Source organism: Coenobita brevimanus, chromosome 95 (genome assembly GCF_032717465.1).
Source record: "Coenobita brevimanus isolate Jiangsu-jjx chromosome 95, ASM3271746v2, whole genome shotgun sequence".
In the NCBI taxonomy this organism is placed as follows: Eukaryota; Metazoa; Arthropoda; class Malacostraca; order Decapoda; family Coenobitidae; genus Coenobita; species Coenobita brevimanus.
The window spans coordinates 30,213,468-30,230,715 of NC_137048.1; the positions used below are offsets into that span (position 1 = coordinate 30,213,468).

A 17,248-nucleotide genomic window follows, 5' to 3' on the forward strand; every position below is an offset into this window, starting at 1 on the left:
TAAATAAATAAATAAACAATACCTTCAAATTGCAATAGAGAATTGAAAAAAAAAAAACATAACAGTAGGTAAAAGTCGTGTTCCAAACTTGAATAAATAAAATAAAATTACAATACAGTCCCATCTTCGATAAACAGTTTAGTCGTGTCCCGAACTTGGATGAAAAAAAATAAATAAAAAAAATAAATTCGTGTTCCTGATTCAGTAAATAAAAAGTGAATTCGAGTCCCCCCCAAAAAAAAAGAAAAAAAAAAATCGTATCCCCAAATCTGAAAGGAGAAATAAAAGGTATGTTCGTATTCAAAACATGGATTAATCAGTAAAGACTAAATTCTTGTACCAGATTGAGAGAGAGAGAGAGAGAGAGAAACAAGGACTGCTAGAGAATGTGAGAAAAGTGACAAATGCGAGGACTGGTGATAGGGGTGTGCAGAGAGAGAGAGAGAGAGACTGACAAAAGCGAGGACTGGCGACAGGGGTGTGCTGAGTTCAGGACAACGTGACTCCCCCCCTCAACTAATTGGACTCGACCTGCTTCGTAAAAATAGAGAGAGAGAGAGAGAGAGAGAAGGAAATCGATGAGAGGAAGGAAGAGGAGGAAGGGACTGTGAGGCTCTGAAATTGGGGGAAGGTGTGTTAAAAACTAGGTTGAAGGTGAGAGAGAGAGAGAGAGAGAGAGAGAGAGAGAGGGTTGAAAATTGGGTGATAGGGTGAGAAAGAGAGGGAAGGGTGAGTTGATAATTGGGTGAAAATAAAAATAAAATAAAATGGGTGAAATATTAGAAAGTGAGGAACAGGCGAAATAAATTCCGAGGAAAAATTAGTTAAAATCAAGGAAAGATGAAGTGAGTAAGAGAAATTTTAAAACTGAGAGTGAGAGGGAGAGGGTGGATTAAAAAGTGAGACAGGAGTTAAAAATCAAGAGGAATGAGAAAGTGAGAGAAGAAGATAAGTAAATGAAAAAGATATCTACATAAACATATAGATAAAGAGATAGATAGACATTCTTCGATCTATAAATGTGCCATAAAAATATCCGCTTACATAAACATATAAATAGATACATAGAAATATAGATAGGAAGGTAGATAGATAGATAGATAGATAGGTGTCCAAAAAATATATATATACACCAAAAACTGTTGTCTGGAAATTAAAATCTCCTATAACTCCTCTAAAATCTTACCTAATTGTCAGGTGTTGGCGAGAGAGAAAAGAAGGAGTGACAAAAATAACATGGAGCAATTAAGAAGAGAGACCCACTTATGATGCTGGATTTATCTCTAGTTCACAAGCGGGCTCCTCTCTCCCAGTTACGAAAATACCTCCCAGTTATACCACCCAGTCTCCCTGTTATACCAGCCAGTCTTTCAGTTATACCAGCCAGTCGTTCAGTTATACCACCCGGTCTTTCAGTTATACCACCCGGTCTTTCAGTTATACCACCCAGTCTTCCAGTTATACCATCCAGTCTCCCTGTTATGCCAGCCAGTCTTCCAGTTATACCACCCAGTCTTCCAGTCATACTTCGCAGTCCCCCAGTTATACTACCCAGTCTCCCAGTTATATCAGCCAGTGTCCTAGTTATACCACCCAGTCTTCCAGTTATACCACCCAGTCTTCCAGTTATACCACCCAGTCTTCCAGTTATACCACCCAGTTTCCCAGTCATACCTCGCAGTCTCCCAGTTATACTACCCAGTCTCCCAGTTATATCACCCAGTCTCCTAGTTATACCACCCAGTCTTCCAGTTATACCACCCAGTCTTCCAGTTATACCACCCAGTCTTCCAGTTATACCACCCAGTCTCCCTGTTATAACACCCAGTCTCCCAGTTATAGACTTGAGAGGCGGTGGTGCGTTGGTTAGCACTTATGGATCGGAACTAGGAAGACCCGAGTTCGGTTCTCGGGCCGGTCAGACTGTTGGACGAGTTTGTTTTCCCTTTGTTCACACGGCAGTACAATTAGGGACGTGGATGTAACATTGACTGCTGCTGGTCGTAAAAGAGAGGAAGCTTGGGAGTTAAAAGTGATTGTCTTAACGAGCCTCTTGTATTATTATTATTATTATTATTATTATTATTATTATTATTATTACTATTATTATTATTATCGTTATTACTACTGTTATTTATTATTCAAGATATTTGGTATAGGTCTCTCGCTGCGTTACCTGTATCGTAAATCGAAACTTAATCCAAGGTATCGTAGTGTGGGGAAAAAAATAATAATAATAGTCATGTTTGTATATCCTTCCCTCTGGCCCCACACGTCTGTTTCCTTATCCTTGAAAAATCCTTGTCTTCTTAATCACACAAATCCTAATCCTAATCTCGTAAAGTAAATCAGTTTTCAGCCTACCCTCTCATCGTTTTAGCCCCGATCGCAACCTAATCCCAATCTCCCAAATCTAATCTCCTAATCTCACTCTCCCAATCCCAATCTCAGTCTCCCTAATCCAGTCTCCTTATCCCAATCCCAGTCTCACAATCTCCAACCACAGTCTCCCAATCCCATTTCCAGTCTTCCAGTCCTAATCCTCACGTCCCAGCCTCTCAGTTTCAATCTCCCAATCTTAGTCTCCTGATCCTGGTCTGTCAATCCCGGTCTCCCATTCCCAGTCTCTCATTCCCAGTCTCCCAACCCCAATCCCAATCCCCAGTCAGAGTCACCTAATCCAATCTCCCAGTTTGCTTTACCAGTCCCAGTCTCCCAGTCCCTTCTCATTCCCAGTCTCCCAGTTCCAGTCCCAATCCCTATTCCCCAATCCCAGTCCCAATCCCAGTCCTAATCACCCAATCCCATTCCCTTAACTCCAATCTCCCAGTCCTAATTCCTTAGCCTTAGTCTCATTTCCGGTCTCCCAGTCCTGATTCCAGTTCTAGTCCCCAGTCCATCTCCCAGTCCCATCTCCCAGCCCTGTCTCCCATTGCCAACCTCCCAGTCCCACCCAATCTCAGTCTCCCAGTCCTACGCAGTCTCCAAATCCCAAGGCTCCCAATCCCACCCAGTGCGAGTCTCCCAATCCCATCCTATCCCAGTCCCAGACCGCCTAAAAACCCATGTCATTAACCTGCCACATCAGAAAGGCCTCAAAGTAGCGGCTAAAAAAAAAAAAAAAAAAAAAAAAAAAAAAAGAGGCCTTCTCAAGTTTGATGTCGAAATTGCTCAAGTTAAAGGACCGTGTTATTAATTTTCATCACTTTTTTTCTGTGTGTGTGTGTGTGTGTGTGTGTGTGTGTGTGTGTGTGACCTTGTTTCGTGTGCTTTTCCCCCCCATTTTTTTTTTTTTCCAAAGTTAAGTTTTTTAAGTTCGTGATTCTCTTACATGGATTCTGCTTTTGAGTATTCTGGTTGATCTAAGGTTCATCTTTGTGTGTGTGTGTGTGTGTGTGTGTGTGTGTGTGTGTGTGTGTGTGTTTTCCGTTTCATTGTCTCTCTGTCTTTCCATTTCTTTCTTCCTTTCTCCTTTCTCTCCTATTTTTGAGTATTTAATATCTTGCACTGTTTTCTTGTTTTCCGTATTTTATTATGTATTCCTCGTCCCATTTTCCTTTCTTTTTTTTTTCCATATCCTTCCTTCTTCCTCTTTTCCTCCTTCACTTCCTTCTTTTTTCCTTCATCTTCCCTCGTACTTTCACTAGCCATTTTTTTCCGTTTTCTGTTTATTCCCTTTTCCTTCGTATGTTCCTTTCTATTTCCTTCTTTTGTTTTGTTTTCCTTCTTCCCGTTTCCTTCTTAAATTTCTCTTCCTTTGTTTTGCTTCATTTCACATCTCCATTGTTTCTTTTTCCATTTTCCTTTTTTCTTCTCATTTTCTTTTTCCTCTCCCTTCTCTCGTCTTTACCCAACTTCTTGTTACGTTGCTCCTTTGTTTCTCTTAATCTCTCTTTCTTTCATTCTCTTTTTCCGTTTTCCTCTCTTTTGTTTCACCTGCTCTTATTTCTTTGTGTCATTCGTTTTTCGTTGATTCTTCTTTTCCTTCTTATCTTTTCCTTTTCCCCTCTTCTTTCTACTTTCCCCCTTTCCTCCAGTTCCCCTCTCTTCCCTCTTCCTTCTTCGTTTTTCCTTCCCTTGTAACTTCTTCCTTTCCTTATACTTCTCTATTTCATTCTTTCCTCTACCCATTCCTTTTCGCTCCTCTTCCCATCTGTCTACATTCCCCTTTTCCTTCCCTCTCCTTTCCTTTCTTCCCTCCTCCTTTCCTTTTTCCCTCTGCATTTCCCAACTTCTCCTCCTCCTTTTCCTTCTTCCCTCCTCCTTTCCTTCCTCCCTCCTTCCTCTCCTTCTTGCAATTTCCTTTCTCTCCTCTTTCTGTCTTCTTCCTCCTCCCCCCTCTTTTTTTTCTTTCATTTTTTCTCTTCTTTTTCCAGGAGAGCATTCAGAGCTCAGAAAATGCGTGTAGTTGGCAAAGCAAGGACGAAGTGAATAGCATTGATAATAAGACTAATAAGAACAACAACGACAACAATAATAAGTAATGAATAATGATGGTGGTGGGGGTCTTGGTGATGATGATTATTATTATTATTATTATCATTATTATTATTATTATTATTATTATTATTATTATTATTATTATTATTATTATCATTATTATTATTATTATTGCAAGTGTACCCATTACAAGCTCATCACAAAATTATTATGCACCGAAAGGCTACACAGTCAGTTCCAACAAAATCAACTTTACTATTAACAAAGCGAATTTTACTTTACGCAATAGAACTTCTCAATACACATATAATTCAATGGAAGGGGATAACTAAAAAAAAAATCCACATACAGTATACTTATATTTCAGATTTTTTCCTTTACGAGTCAGCTCATTGTAAAGTTCCTTGAAGAGATATCTGGAAGTGTTTGGGAGTAAAAATACTAATAATAGTAATAATAATAATAATGAGATATTTTGTTGTGTGTGGAAAAAAAGTTTTGTCTTTACTGTTTCTTCGTTTATCCGTCTACTTTTGTGATCTCTCTCTCTCTCTCTCTCTCCCTCTCTCTCTCTCTCTCTCTCCCCCCACATTTTTCCATTTCCCAGCCCTTCTTCAGCCTCCTCCGCTCTCTCTCTCTCTCTCTCTCTCTCTCTCTCTCTCTCTCTCTCTCTCTCTCTCTCTCTCTCTCTCTCTCTCTCTCTCTTTCTCAGGCCTTTGTGCTCTCTAACTCGAGTGTGTTAATTGAGAAAGAAAGGCGCCTGATGTGATTTTCTTACCTCCATTGTCAGGCCTTTATTCTTTCCTCAAAATTTATGGTCCTAATTAAGGGGACAGGAAAAAGGCGGAAATTTTGAAGAAACACGAAGGAAAACAGGTAGAAACACCAAGGAAAACAGGAAAAAACACCAAGGAAAACAAGAAGAAACACCAAGGAAAACAGGAAGAAACACCAAGGAAAACAGGGAAAAAAACAGCAAGGAAAACAGGAAGAAACACCAAGGAAAACAGGAAGAAACACCAAGGAAAACAGGAAGATACAAACAGGAAAATAAAAGGGGGGAAAATTATCATGATTTTTTTTTTTAGAAAGATACAAAATTAAAGGAAAATTTTTAGAAGGGGAAAAATTTTTGATGAAGAAATACCATGGAAAACAGGGAGACACAAATAATAGGAAAATAATTAGAAACGGGGGAGATTTTTTTGAAGATTTTTGGAAGGTACAAAATAATGACAAACAAGTAAAGGAGGAAAATTGTCGAATTATTTCTAGGAAGAAATAAAAAAAAATGGAAAATATGTGGAAGGGGGAAATTTTTTATTATTTTTTTTAGGAAGATACAAAATTTTTATGATTTTTTTTTTTTTTAATGAGGATGAACAGAGGAAGGAAAAACGAAATTAAAATAAAAATTAATTCCGTACACCAGATTATAATACAGATAATAGAAGATAAATGGGAAGGGGGAAAGTTTTGATGGCGAAATACTATGAAAAACAGGAAATTGGAAATGCAAGCAGGAAAATGGAAATAATGAATACACGGCAAGGAAATTTTTGGGGACGTCAAGAGAAGGCAAATACCTCGAAACATGGAAAATGGGAAAGAGAAATTTGTGAGGAAGATATGATAAGGAAAACAAGTATAGACAAATATAATAAGAGGCACAGAAGCAAGGAAAAGCTGATGGATTAATGAAGAAAAGCTAAGGAAAATATGAAGACAAAATACAAACACAAAAACAAGGAATAATGAGAATGATGAAGTTTGGATTCTGTGTAAAGAAAAAAATAATAGCAAGAACACCCACAATTAAAAAAAAAAAAAATCCCTTCTTCGCTAGTCGTGTGAACAATCTATATATGATATTAAATGAAAAATAAAAGAGAAAAATCAATAACAATTCTACTGTATGCTGTATATCTCAAAAAAAAAATCTCCTTGCCCAGATAAACACCGGATAAATAATTGAGCCAGTATGAAATTAAAAATAAAAGAACTTAGATAAATGACCAGAACTAAAAAAAATCCAAATTCCTTCTTCCACAATGTCTCAAGATAAATACGAGCTCCATAACTAATTAAACAAAAAATGAGAAGTAGATAATAAATAAAATAGATAGACATATAAAGAAAAAATGCATGTGACTAAAATGAAATAGATAAAAATAGATAAATAAATGAGCAGAACTAATAAAATATCCCCTTCTCTGCCGGAGCTTCAGATAAACACCCGATAAATTACGAAACCAGGAATTAACATGCGAGGGGATGCGGAGAGAGACAATTTGTTAACATAAAACTAGGAGGGAGAGTTTAATGAGTTTAGAGCTGGGAGAGAGAGAGAGAGAGGCCTGGGACGGGGGGGAGGGGGGAGAGGGAAGGAGGAATGCTGCGAAGAGAAAGGGAGAGTGAGTGAGTGAGGCTGCATTACGGAGATGAAGTTGGGTTGGTTAGGAAATGCGAGGGTGGGGAAGTTAGCGTTTCTTGGTTTTAAGGATAGCGGTAAGTGCTAAAAGAGTTTGATGCAGAGAGAGAGAGCGAGTGAGAGAGAATGTGTGTGTGTGAATTGAGAAGAAAATACAGTAACTGACGAATGCATTCCATTTTTTTTTTTTCCATACTGTGTGTAATACTAGTTTTATTTCTGGTTTTCAGTTGCCAGACATCTGATTCCATTCTTCATCTCGGCAGACCGTAAACACACACACACACACACACACACACACACACACACACACACACACACACACACAGAATCCAAGCTCCTATCCCCGTTTAACTCCACTCTGTGCTACCAGTCCAAGCCATCCTACTTAATGCTTGAGTCCACCTCGTCCTTACTGTTATTCTCCTCATCCTTTCGCCATGGACAGATGTTATGCAGAATTTTCTTATTATCCCTCCATCTAATTCTTGATCTTCCCCCTCGTGTTCTCCCATCAGTAACTTTAATAACATACATAAGTTTTCATCGTTTTCCTTATAGTTCTTGTTCTTCGTTGTTCCATTAGCCTGTTAATTGAAGCATTTTTTGACGAACATTTTCTTTATGTTTATATTTTTATTCATAACCACTTAAATAGTGTCCAAAATTTTTCCTCGCATTTATGTCTGTGTAGTTAGTTTTGCTTGCCTTTTGTTTTCATGTGTACGTATGTGTAGGGTTATGTGTATGTTAATGTGTATGTTTAGGTGTTTGTATATGTGTGTGTACATTTGTATGATAATGTGTATGTGGTGTAGTTCTGTATACTAATGTGAGAATTTTTATGTAGAGTCAATTTACCAGTTCCATCTCTGTCACACACACACACACACACACACACACACACACACACACACACACACAACAGATAGGCATCATTTCGTGTTTCCTCCCTGTTTCTTCCCACGAATTAGTGGAACCATTGTTGTCTGAAACATGTATCTCTCTCTCTCTCTCTCTCTCTCTCTCTCTCTCTCTCTCTCTCTCTCTCTCTCTCTCTCTCTCTCTCTCTCTCTCTCTCTCTCTCGCCAGAATATTAGATTTAGACCATTTTGCCTCTATTGAGTTTCACTGAGATGGGATTCATAGGAAGAAGAGAGACCAGATAGATAGATAAAAGGGTAGATATAAAGCTCCAGGCAAACAGACCAACGGATAGATAGCTGTAGACAGGCGTAGACTTGAGAACGATAGATAGATTGACAAATAGACAGATAGATAGATGCGCTGAGGAGGTCGATGTAGATCTTTCTGTAGTGAAAGGGTGATAAAGGATGCATTTGCCTTCTTATTTTCGAAAAGCCTTTCCAAAGCTGAATAAAATCGTCTGGAGATTGATAGACTGCAAAAAATACGTCGTTGGGTTGAAGGGGTTGATCTAGATTTGACGAATGACTCAGCAGATTCACCAAACGAGACAAAAATTCCTCTCTCTCTCTCTCTCTCTCTCTCTCTCTCTCTCTCTCTCTCTCTCTCTCTCTCTCTCTCTCTCTCTCTCTCTCTCTCTCTCTCTCTCTCTCTGTATTTATGTATGTCTATCTATTCATCTACCCATCCAACCCTGCATCTCCGCATTTATCAGTATGCCTATCTATCTATCTGTCTAGCAGTCTATCTGTCTACCTCCTCCTATACCCTCACCTTCCCCTCCCTTTATGCTCCCTATCCTTTCATTTCCATTGCCCTTTTCATTTCTCGCCCCTCTCATCCTACCCTCATTTCCACACTCTTTAATCACCTCGTCCTCACACTAGTTCAAAGCTCTCTTCAGTACTTTTAAAGCTTTTTCCCAACTGCTGTTTTGATCAATAGTTCGTTTACACTCTACTGGAACTATTATTTATATCCATCTGCTGCTATTATTACTATTGGTCATCACTACTATCACCATCATCACCACTATTATTACTACTGTTACTATCATTGTTACTATGGACATATTTACCTCCATTCCAATATTGCTACTACCGCTATCTCCACTACCACTGCCATCACTGCCATTATTACTGTTACCATACACATTAACTTTATTCATCATTGTTACCGTCACCACCAGAACAGCCACTAATTTCACCACAATGACCGCTGCTACCACTACCACAACCTCCTCAACTACCACAGCCACTAATTTCACCACAATGACCGCTGCTACCACTACCACAACCTCCTCAACTACCACAGCCACCACAATTACCATCACCACCACAGCCACCACCACCACCACCTCTTCCTTTCATTAAGAGTGCTGTAAACACACTCAAGTAGTCATTAGCGAGTGTGAAGTCATAATACTGTCCTCACAACAAGAGTTTCCTTAATTATAAAAGTTTCCCTTTGTTATTTTCTCTGCTTTTTCCGTTTTCTTTCTTTTGAGCATCCTCTCGGTTCTTTCTTTTAGCTTCCTCCTTTTGCAGTATTTTGTTTTGTTTCTTTAGCTTTTTCATATCTTTAGCTTTTGTTTTTGTTTTCATTTTTCTATGTTGTTCGTGTTTATTTTTTTTCTTAATTGTCTTTCATTCCAAAAGTTTAGCCATTCTTTAGAGTCTCTCTCTCTCTCTCTCTCTCTCTCTCTCTCTCTCTCTCTCTCTCTCTCTCTCTCTCTCTCTCTCTCCATATTTGTTGCAGCTAGTTTCACTTTTGTTGTATGTGTGAGTTTCTTTTGTATCTTTTGGAGTTGCTTTGTATCTTTACCAGTCCTTTTTTATGTTTTTTTTTTTTTTTCTCCGTTTTCCACATTTTTGATCTTTATTTCACATGCCCAATTCACGTTTTCCTTGCTGCTAGTTTTCTTTATAACATTTTAGGCCTGTAAGTGTGGGCAGACTTAATTATGTATAAATATCTGAACTCTACCCACTTTCCATTTCTGTTTTCCTCGTTCACATCTCGCAGAAATTTTCACCATCCCTCCTCTTTCACATCTTTCAGAAATTTTCACCGTAATTCCCTTTTCACATCTTTCAAAAACTTTCACCATCTTTTCTCTTTCACATCTGCCAGAAATTTTCACCATCTCTCCTCTTTTACGTTTTTTTTTTTTTTTTTAGACCAAACAAGAGTCGGCATTTCTCTTTTACTTCCTAGCATCAAATTTTTAGTACACCGTTTACCATGGATTTTTTTTTTTTTAGCTTGTCAGATATTGTAAACTTTTCTTTTGCTCCATTTGATTCATTAACCCTTTCACTACGAGATGTCCTTCCATCCTTCCAAAATAAATCAATATGGCAGTGAATTAATAAATGAGTAAATAAATAAAGAATAGCGTACCATATATGTTTATTTATTTATATATTTATTTATTTAATTTTTGCAGATATAATAGACTCCCACCACGTAATTCTTTATCACCATCACTACGAGGTAATCTTCCTTAAATAAATAAACAGATAAATTGATTAATAAGTAAGTAGATAAATAGCACCGGACCTTCCATTCTTTTTAGCCTGTTACAAATATCATAAACTCTTCATTCATTCATTTACCCCTTTACCCCTTTCACTATGAGATATCCTTCTTGTATAGAAAATAAAGTAGATATTCTCAAAGGGTTGCTGAAATAAAGAATATCATGATAAAACGCTTAACCCCGAGACTAACAGCTGCGCCTATTTGCACCCTAGGTCAAAACAGATGCCGCTAATTGTACCACAAGACTTAACAGAGGCCCCTGTTCGCACCCCAAGAGTAACAAGTAAGCCAATTCGAATCCCGACTCATAAATGCCCCAGTTCGTACCCAAGACTAACAGATTCCCGTATTCGCACCGAAGACCAACAGATGACCCTATTCGCACCTCAGAGCCAACGGATGCTCCTATTCGCATCACAAGGCTAAAAAAATACCACTTGGCACCCATGCCAACACTTTTTTTTTTTTCCTCGCCTCAGTAACCTATGCCCTTTTAAAATTTGCCCCGTCTCTCACGAGGGAAGTAACAGTATGCCTTCCTGTACCCTTCATCTGACTAGCATATATCCTCTTTTCTCTCCATTCTACCCCCAGATATGCTCCCTTGTGCCAGATATGCTCCCTATACACACCACGGGACTAACAGATGCTCTTTTTAAATATGCCTTTTTTTTTTTCTTTTACTATGCCCCTTTTCCCATTACGGGTCTTGTAGATGCCATTCTGAACATTTTTTTTTTTTTAATTTGCTAGCACCAAACTAATGGATGCCCCTTTTTTATAGATGTACTTTTTTTTTTTATACATGCCCTATTTTATACATATGCCCTTTTTAAATATACCCTTTTTAGATGTCTTTTATAAATATGCTGTTTTACGATAATAAACTGTATTCCTTTTTCCACCACAAAGCTTTAAAAAAAAATGTCCTCTTAATTATGCTTCCTTTTTGGCATCACCGGACTAACAGATATCCTTTTTTCTCCTCCCCCTCTGCCCGCCCCCCCCCCTCTTCGCCCCCCTAGTGCCCCCCCGTTGGGTGGTGCTGCCCCAGGACGTCAGTGTGATCAGGGGGGACGATGCCATTCTCTCCTGCCAGGCCACGGGATTCCCACAGCCCACCGTCACATGGAGGAGGACAAGACCAGGTGGGTGTGTGGGTGGGTGTGGGTGTGGGAGTGAGTGTGGGTGTGGATGTGGGAGTGGGTGTGGGTGTGTAAGTGTCGGTGTGTTGGAGAGAGACATAGATCCACAGCCCACCGTCATTAGTAGGAGGACAAGACTAGGTGGATGTGTAGGTATGGGTGTTGGGGTGTGGGTGTAGTAGGTGTGGGTGTGTAGGTGTGGGTGTGGGTATGGATGGTAGTGCTAATTTTAAAGTCTGAGTGTGGGTGTGAGGTTCGGAAGGACTGGGGAATCGATCTGTTGAATGATTCTGGCTAGGAAGTGAGTCTAAAGTGGAGTGCTGGAGATAATGTGAAAGTTTGTGATGTTAAAGTTCTAGGAGAGAATAAGGCTGACTAGGGAAGGCGTTACGGTTTAGCTTTCATTAATAACTGATGCAGGGGATTTAATTAACACTCTCGGGCTCCTGTGACACGCTCTCAGCTAAAGTCAATCGACTGGCGTTAGCTGAAATGCTAAGAACACACACACACACACACACACACACACACACACACACACACACACACACACACACACACACACACACACACACACACACACACACACACACACCTCCCCAAACTTTCCAAATGACATTCAGCGAGGCTCTAATTAGTCTCTTCAGCCGGCAAAGTTCAGAAAAGATTTTAGATTGCCCGACTCCCCGATAAATGAGCGAGTCCCCCCCCCTCTCCCTCCCTCCCCCGTTTTCGCAGGAGCCTTGACGAAAATGGGGAACCTGGAGGTCCTTGAAAAATGTGTGTGTGTGTGTGTGTAATTCACCGGGTCGGTCAGGATCACCTGATGGTCGTGATCGTCAGCTTTTACCCTCCCGGAAGGGAGCTGAGAGCTCATATAGTCCGATCTAAGGGCAAGGCTGTGACCTTCACACACGCACACACCCGTCCCCTTGCTCTAGGGGGACAGTAACCACCCACTTCGTCAGTGAAACTTTTCGCAACCTGAGCGAGGCGCGAACTCCCGTCTACCAGATGGCAAGCGAGAACGTTACGTGTGTGTGTGTGTGTGTGTGTGAGAGAGAGAGAGAGAGAGAGAGAGAGAAGGAATGCATTTGCTAAGTTGACGCTACGGAATGTCATCTTTAGAATTATGTTGAGATATAGATAAATCGAGAGGATGGAAATGTAGGTTATCAGTACTGGAAGATCTTGAGAGAGAGAGAGAGAGAGTGCTGTCGTTTCCCCTGTGGACTCAGCCACCTTGATTAGAGCTCTCTTACTGCTGATTTCCCTCGACTCTTTACTTTCCTCTTGCTCTTATTTCTCTCATTCTTATTTTCCCTTGCCCTTATTTTCCAGAGCACACTTATTCTCAATTTCCTTGACGCTCCTATTTTCCTTGGTACTTATTTTCCCTAGCACTATTTTTCCTTGGGTCAGTATATTCTTTGTACTTTTCCTTGGCATTTTCATCTAGACTATTATTTTCCTTGACCCTCTTAGTTTCTGTTACGTATTTTCCATTGCTCTTTTATTCCTTACAACTCTTATTTTTCTGGACTTATTTTCCTAGACGTATTTATTTTTTTAGGACTTATTCACCTTCACTTATTTTTCTTAGTAGTTATTTTTCCCATTTTACTCTCATTTTCCTTCTCTTATTTTTCTTACCAGATATTTTTCCCTTTGTACTCATTTTCCTTGACGTTTATTTTTCTTACTTGTTAGTTTTCCCTTTGTACTCATTTCTCTGTACTCTTATTTTTCTTACTAGTTATTTTTCCCTTTGTACTCTCATTTTCCTTGACATTAATTTTCCCCGACTTTGATGTGGCACTGATTTCCCCTACTTCCGTGTTTTCCTGGCCCGTATTTTTCCCTGCCACTTATTTTTCTTGACACTAAATTTCCAAAAACTCAAATTTCTCTAATTATAGTGTCCCTGTCAGGCTAATTTCCCTAACACTTTTCTTTCCCAAATACTAATTCTCCCTAACATTAATTTCCCCAACGCTCACCTGTCGCTGTAATTTCCCTATCATTAATTTCCCAAACACAAAATTTTATCTTTATTTCCCCAAACACTAATTTCCCTAACACTAACTTGCACCTTAATTTCTCTTAACATTAATATTTCTCACACTAACTTGTCGCTTGTCACTATAATTCCCCTAACACTAATTTCCCTAAAACCCTTCTTTCCCTCACTCTGATTTCCCCTAACACTAATTTCCCTCACTCTAATTTCCCATAACACTTATTTCCCTCAGTCTGATTTTCCCTAACACCCTAATTTCCCTCACTCTGATTTCCCCTAACACTAATTTCCCTCACTCTGATTTCCCCTAACACCCTAATTTCCCTCACTCTTATTTCCCCTAGCTAATTTCCCTATAATCCTAATTTCCCTCACTCTGATTTCCCCTAACACCCTAATTTCCCTCACTCTGATTTCCCCTAACACTAATTTCCCTAACACCCTAAATATCCCTAACCAATTTCACTAACACCCTAATTTTCCCTCACTCTGATTTCCTCAACACACTGAATCGGCTGGAATGCTGACTTTAACTATTTTTTTCCCCCTCATCCTCTTCAATCCGCTGCCTGTTCCATTAGGGCTGTGATGTAGGCTGCGAGGACCTGTTTGAGAATGCGTGTTGAGAGAGAGAGAGAAAGAGAGAGGGAGGGAGAGAGAGAGGGAAGGGATAAGAGGGAGGGAATGCATTAATGTTGAAGCTTAGGAGTACCAACTTCTGAAATTTCTGTGTGTGTGTGTGTGTGTGTGTGTGTGTGTGTGTGTGTGTGAGTGTATGTGTGCGTGTCCTGCAGGGGGGAGGATGTAGAAATAACAAACTCCTCCATATAACCTGAACCAAAGCCTCTCTTTTTTCAGGACCCAGCAAAGGCGTGTACAGCGGTGTGAGCGTGCCTGTGGGCGTGGGCGTGGGTGTGGGCGTGGGCGTTCCTCTGAGCCGCAGCTGGAGCAACGGGACTCTCCTGGTGGGGGCGGCGACGGAGGAGGCCGAGGGAGACTACCTGTGCGAAGTGTCTAATGGGGTTGGGGCTGGCCTGTCTTCGATAATTAACCTTCAGGTGCACGGTGAGTCCAGGTGTAGGGGAGTTAATTAGGCCTCGCAGGTGAATAGTAGAGTTGTTCTGGCCTTGAGAGGGTTAATGGTGCTAATTATACAGGTGTAGGGCAGTTAATTAGGCCTTGCAGATGAATAGTAGAATTGTTCTGGCCATGAGAGGGTTAATGGTGCTAATTATCCAGGTATGTGGGAGTTAATTAGGGCATCCAGGTGAATACTTCCAGGTAGCCATGGGAGGTTTAATGATGTTAATTTTCCAGGTGTAAGGGAGTTAATGAGTCCTCCCAGGTGATTAACTAAACTCTTTTTACACCAGGTTGGCCCAAATTTGCTGTCTGTCTTGAATGCAAAGTTGTGGCAATAGATGAACATTAGAATATGATGCTAGTCACAAAGAAGTGTCATGTAAAGGATGTAGAGCCGCACCCTTGTGTTGTTCTGCCAATGAGCTTCGTGAAATATGCTACAAAAGGACGAAAATCTGGGCCAAGTTAAGGCAGAATGATTATAGTTCCTCCACCAGTGAAATGGCGTTGGACAGGGCGACATGGAGGCGATTTGTTTGTGGCCACACCTTACGGGATTAAGGCGTCTGGCAGTAGATAGATAGATAGATATATAGACATTTAGGTTTCCACACAGGCTTAATGAAATCGTCTGGCGTCAACAGGAGTCCATACTAGAGTTGTCTTGACCGTGGGAAGGGTTAATGAGGTAGGCTAGGAGTTAAAGAGATAGGCTAGGGGTTAATGAGGTAGGCCGGGGATTAATGAGGTGGGCTTGGGGTTAATGAGGTAGGCTACGGGTTATTGAGGTGGGCCGGGGATTAATGAGTTGGGCTAGGGGTTAATGAGGTTGGCTAGGGTTAATGAGGTGGGCCGGGGATTAATGAGTTGGGCTAGGGGTTAATGAGGTGGGCTGGGGGTTAATGAGGTACAGAAGATCATGGTAATCAAGGGAAAGTAATTAAAGTGTGAGAAGGTTGAAGTCGTAGGGGGGTAGTATATGTAAAGCAGATTGGAGATAAGTAGGTAAGTAGATGGAGTTTGGGGATGTCTTAATTATCCCTCACATGATCGAGATAATTTTAGTGTTCTCTTTCCAGTTACAGGCCTACTGCCAAATAAAATCATCATGAGAGAGAATGGAATGGAGTAAAATAAATAATAAATAAGATCGTATTGCATCAGTGAGTACTAGAGTTGTTAGTTGGAATAGAGTACTAGAATTGTCCTAACCGTGAGAGGGCAAAACAGTGAAAGGTATGTGAGGGGTAATTAAACCAGCTCTGGTGAAGCAGATGACATTACTTTCAGGTGAGCTAATGATCCAATTACAGGTGTTTCTGAGAGTAATCAAGGAAGACAGAAAAAGACAAATGGGATGGTGAGAGTAATTTGAATTTTAATTACTGTTAAGTACCTGAAGAGACCAGGTGCTATTTGTGGTTCAGGTGTGCTAATGAGGCAGGTGAATGTATTTTGAGAGTTCTTAATTTTCTGGCTCCTGTACCTCATTCTCATCTAAATTAAATCGTCAGGCATTAGCTGGAGTATAGTAGTAGTAGTAGTAATAGTAGTAGTAGTGGTAGTGGTGGTGGGGATGGTGGTGGTGGTCGTGGTGGCGATGATAACAGTAGTAGAAGTAGTAGTTTTAGAAGTAGTAGTAGTGGTGGTGGTGGTGTTGGTAATGATGATGATAATAGTGGCAGAAGTAGTATTTGTAGCAGTAGCAGCAATAATAATAATAGCAGTTGCAACCTCAGGCACATTTGAACGAGGACCCAGTGGACTGCAGGCTGAAGATACCCTCCTCCTTCAGTCCACCATCCTCCTTCCGGGGATAGGGAGAAAGTTGAGGGACGTTCGTGTAACCGGGCAGTGGAGCCGCGTGGTTAAATCAGTGCTGCCACACGAAGGCGTCCCTGTCAGCACGATCAGCATGCCTGTGTCCTGACCGTGAGAAGGTTAATCATGACTATATTAACCTCGACAGTGGGCGGTATTCTCGTACGGTTAGGAAGCTTAGTAACACCTCTTCTTTACCGATTTATGTCCTATTCTTCACCGTTTGGAAAATAAATCGTTAAGGAAGAGGTGTTAGGGAGACTTACCCAACGAGAATATGGACCATGACTCACTCAGCTGAATAAAATCGTCTGTAAAATATAATGTAAAAGGCGTCATAGTAGCAGAGGGATTAATCTAGTGTATTTCTAACCTGTTCACCTTGAGACGTGGCCCCAAACCTGAATAAATCGTACGGTGGCCAGTGTTGAGAGATACTGACTGGAGAGAAGGGTGAGGGTAGGACAGGGGAAAGAAATGTGTGGGAGGAAAGACGAAGGAGAGGTAGGAAGAAGAGACGGAAAATAAGGTAGGGGGGGAGAGGTATGGTGGGGAAGAGGAAAAAAGGTTAGGGGAAGGAAAGAGGAGGGAAGCGTAGAGGGAAGAAAAGGAAAAGTAACGGGGAAGATGGAAAGAAGGGGAGGAGGAGGAGGAAGAAGGTGAAGAGAAACCAAGGGCAAGGGAGGGACTAGGAAGGAAGGGTAGGGAGGAGAAAAGGGAAAGTAGGGAGAAGAGGAACGAAATGACTGGGAGAGGAGAGGTAAGATGAGGGAGAGGAAGAAATGTTAGGGGAAGGAAAGAGGAAGTAAGGTCTGGGGAAGGGGATGGGAGTAGTGA

The 17,248-nt window shown here is 40.7% G+C and overlaps 1 protein-coding gene across 1 annotated transcript in view; it reads left to right on the plus strand.

Annotated features, from left to right (window-relative positions):
• The window catches only part of LOC145413275 (cell adhesion molecule Dscam2-like), a 700,221-nt gene that overhangs the window by 641,492 nt on the left and 41,481 nt on the right, over positions 1-17,248 (plus strand). Inside the window, exons 15-16 of the mRNA XM_080283003.1 lie at positions 11,368-11,490; positions 14,366-14,572. Coding sequence (XP_080139129.1) covers positions 11,368-11,490; positions 14,366-14,572 — 330 coding nt within the window. The remainder of the gene's footprint in view (positions 1-11,367; positions 11,491-14,365; positions 14,573-17,248) is intronic.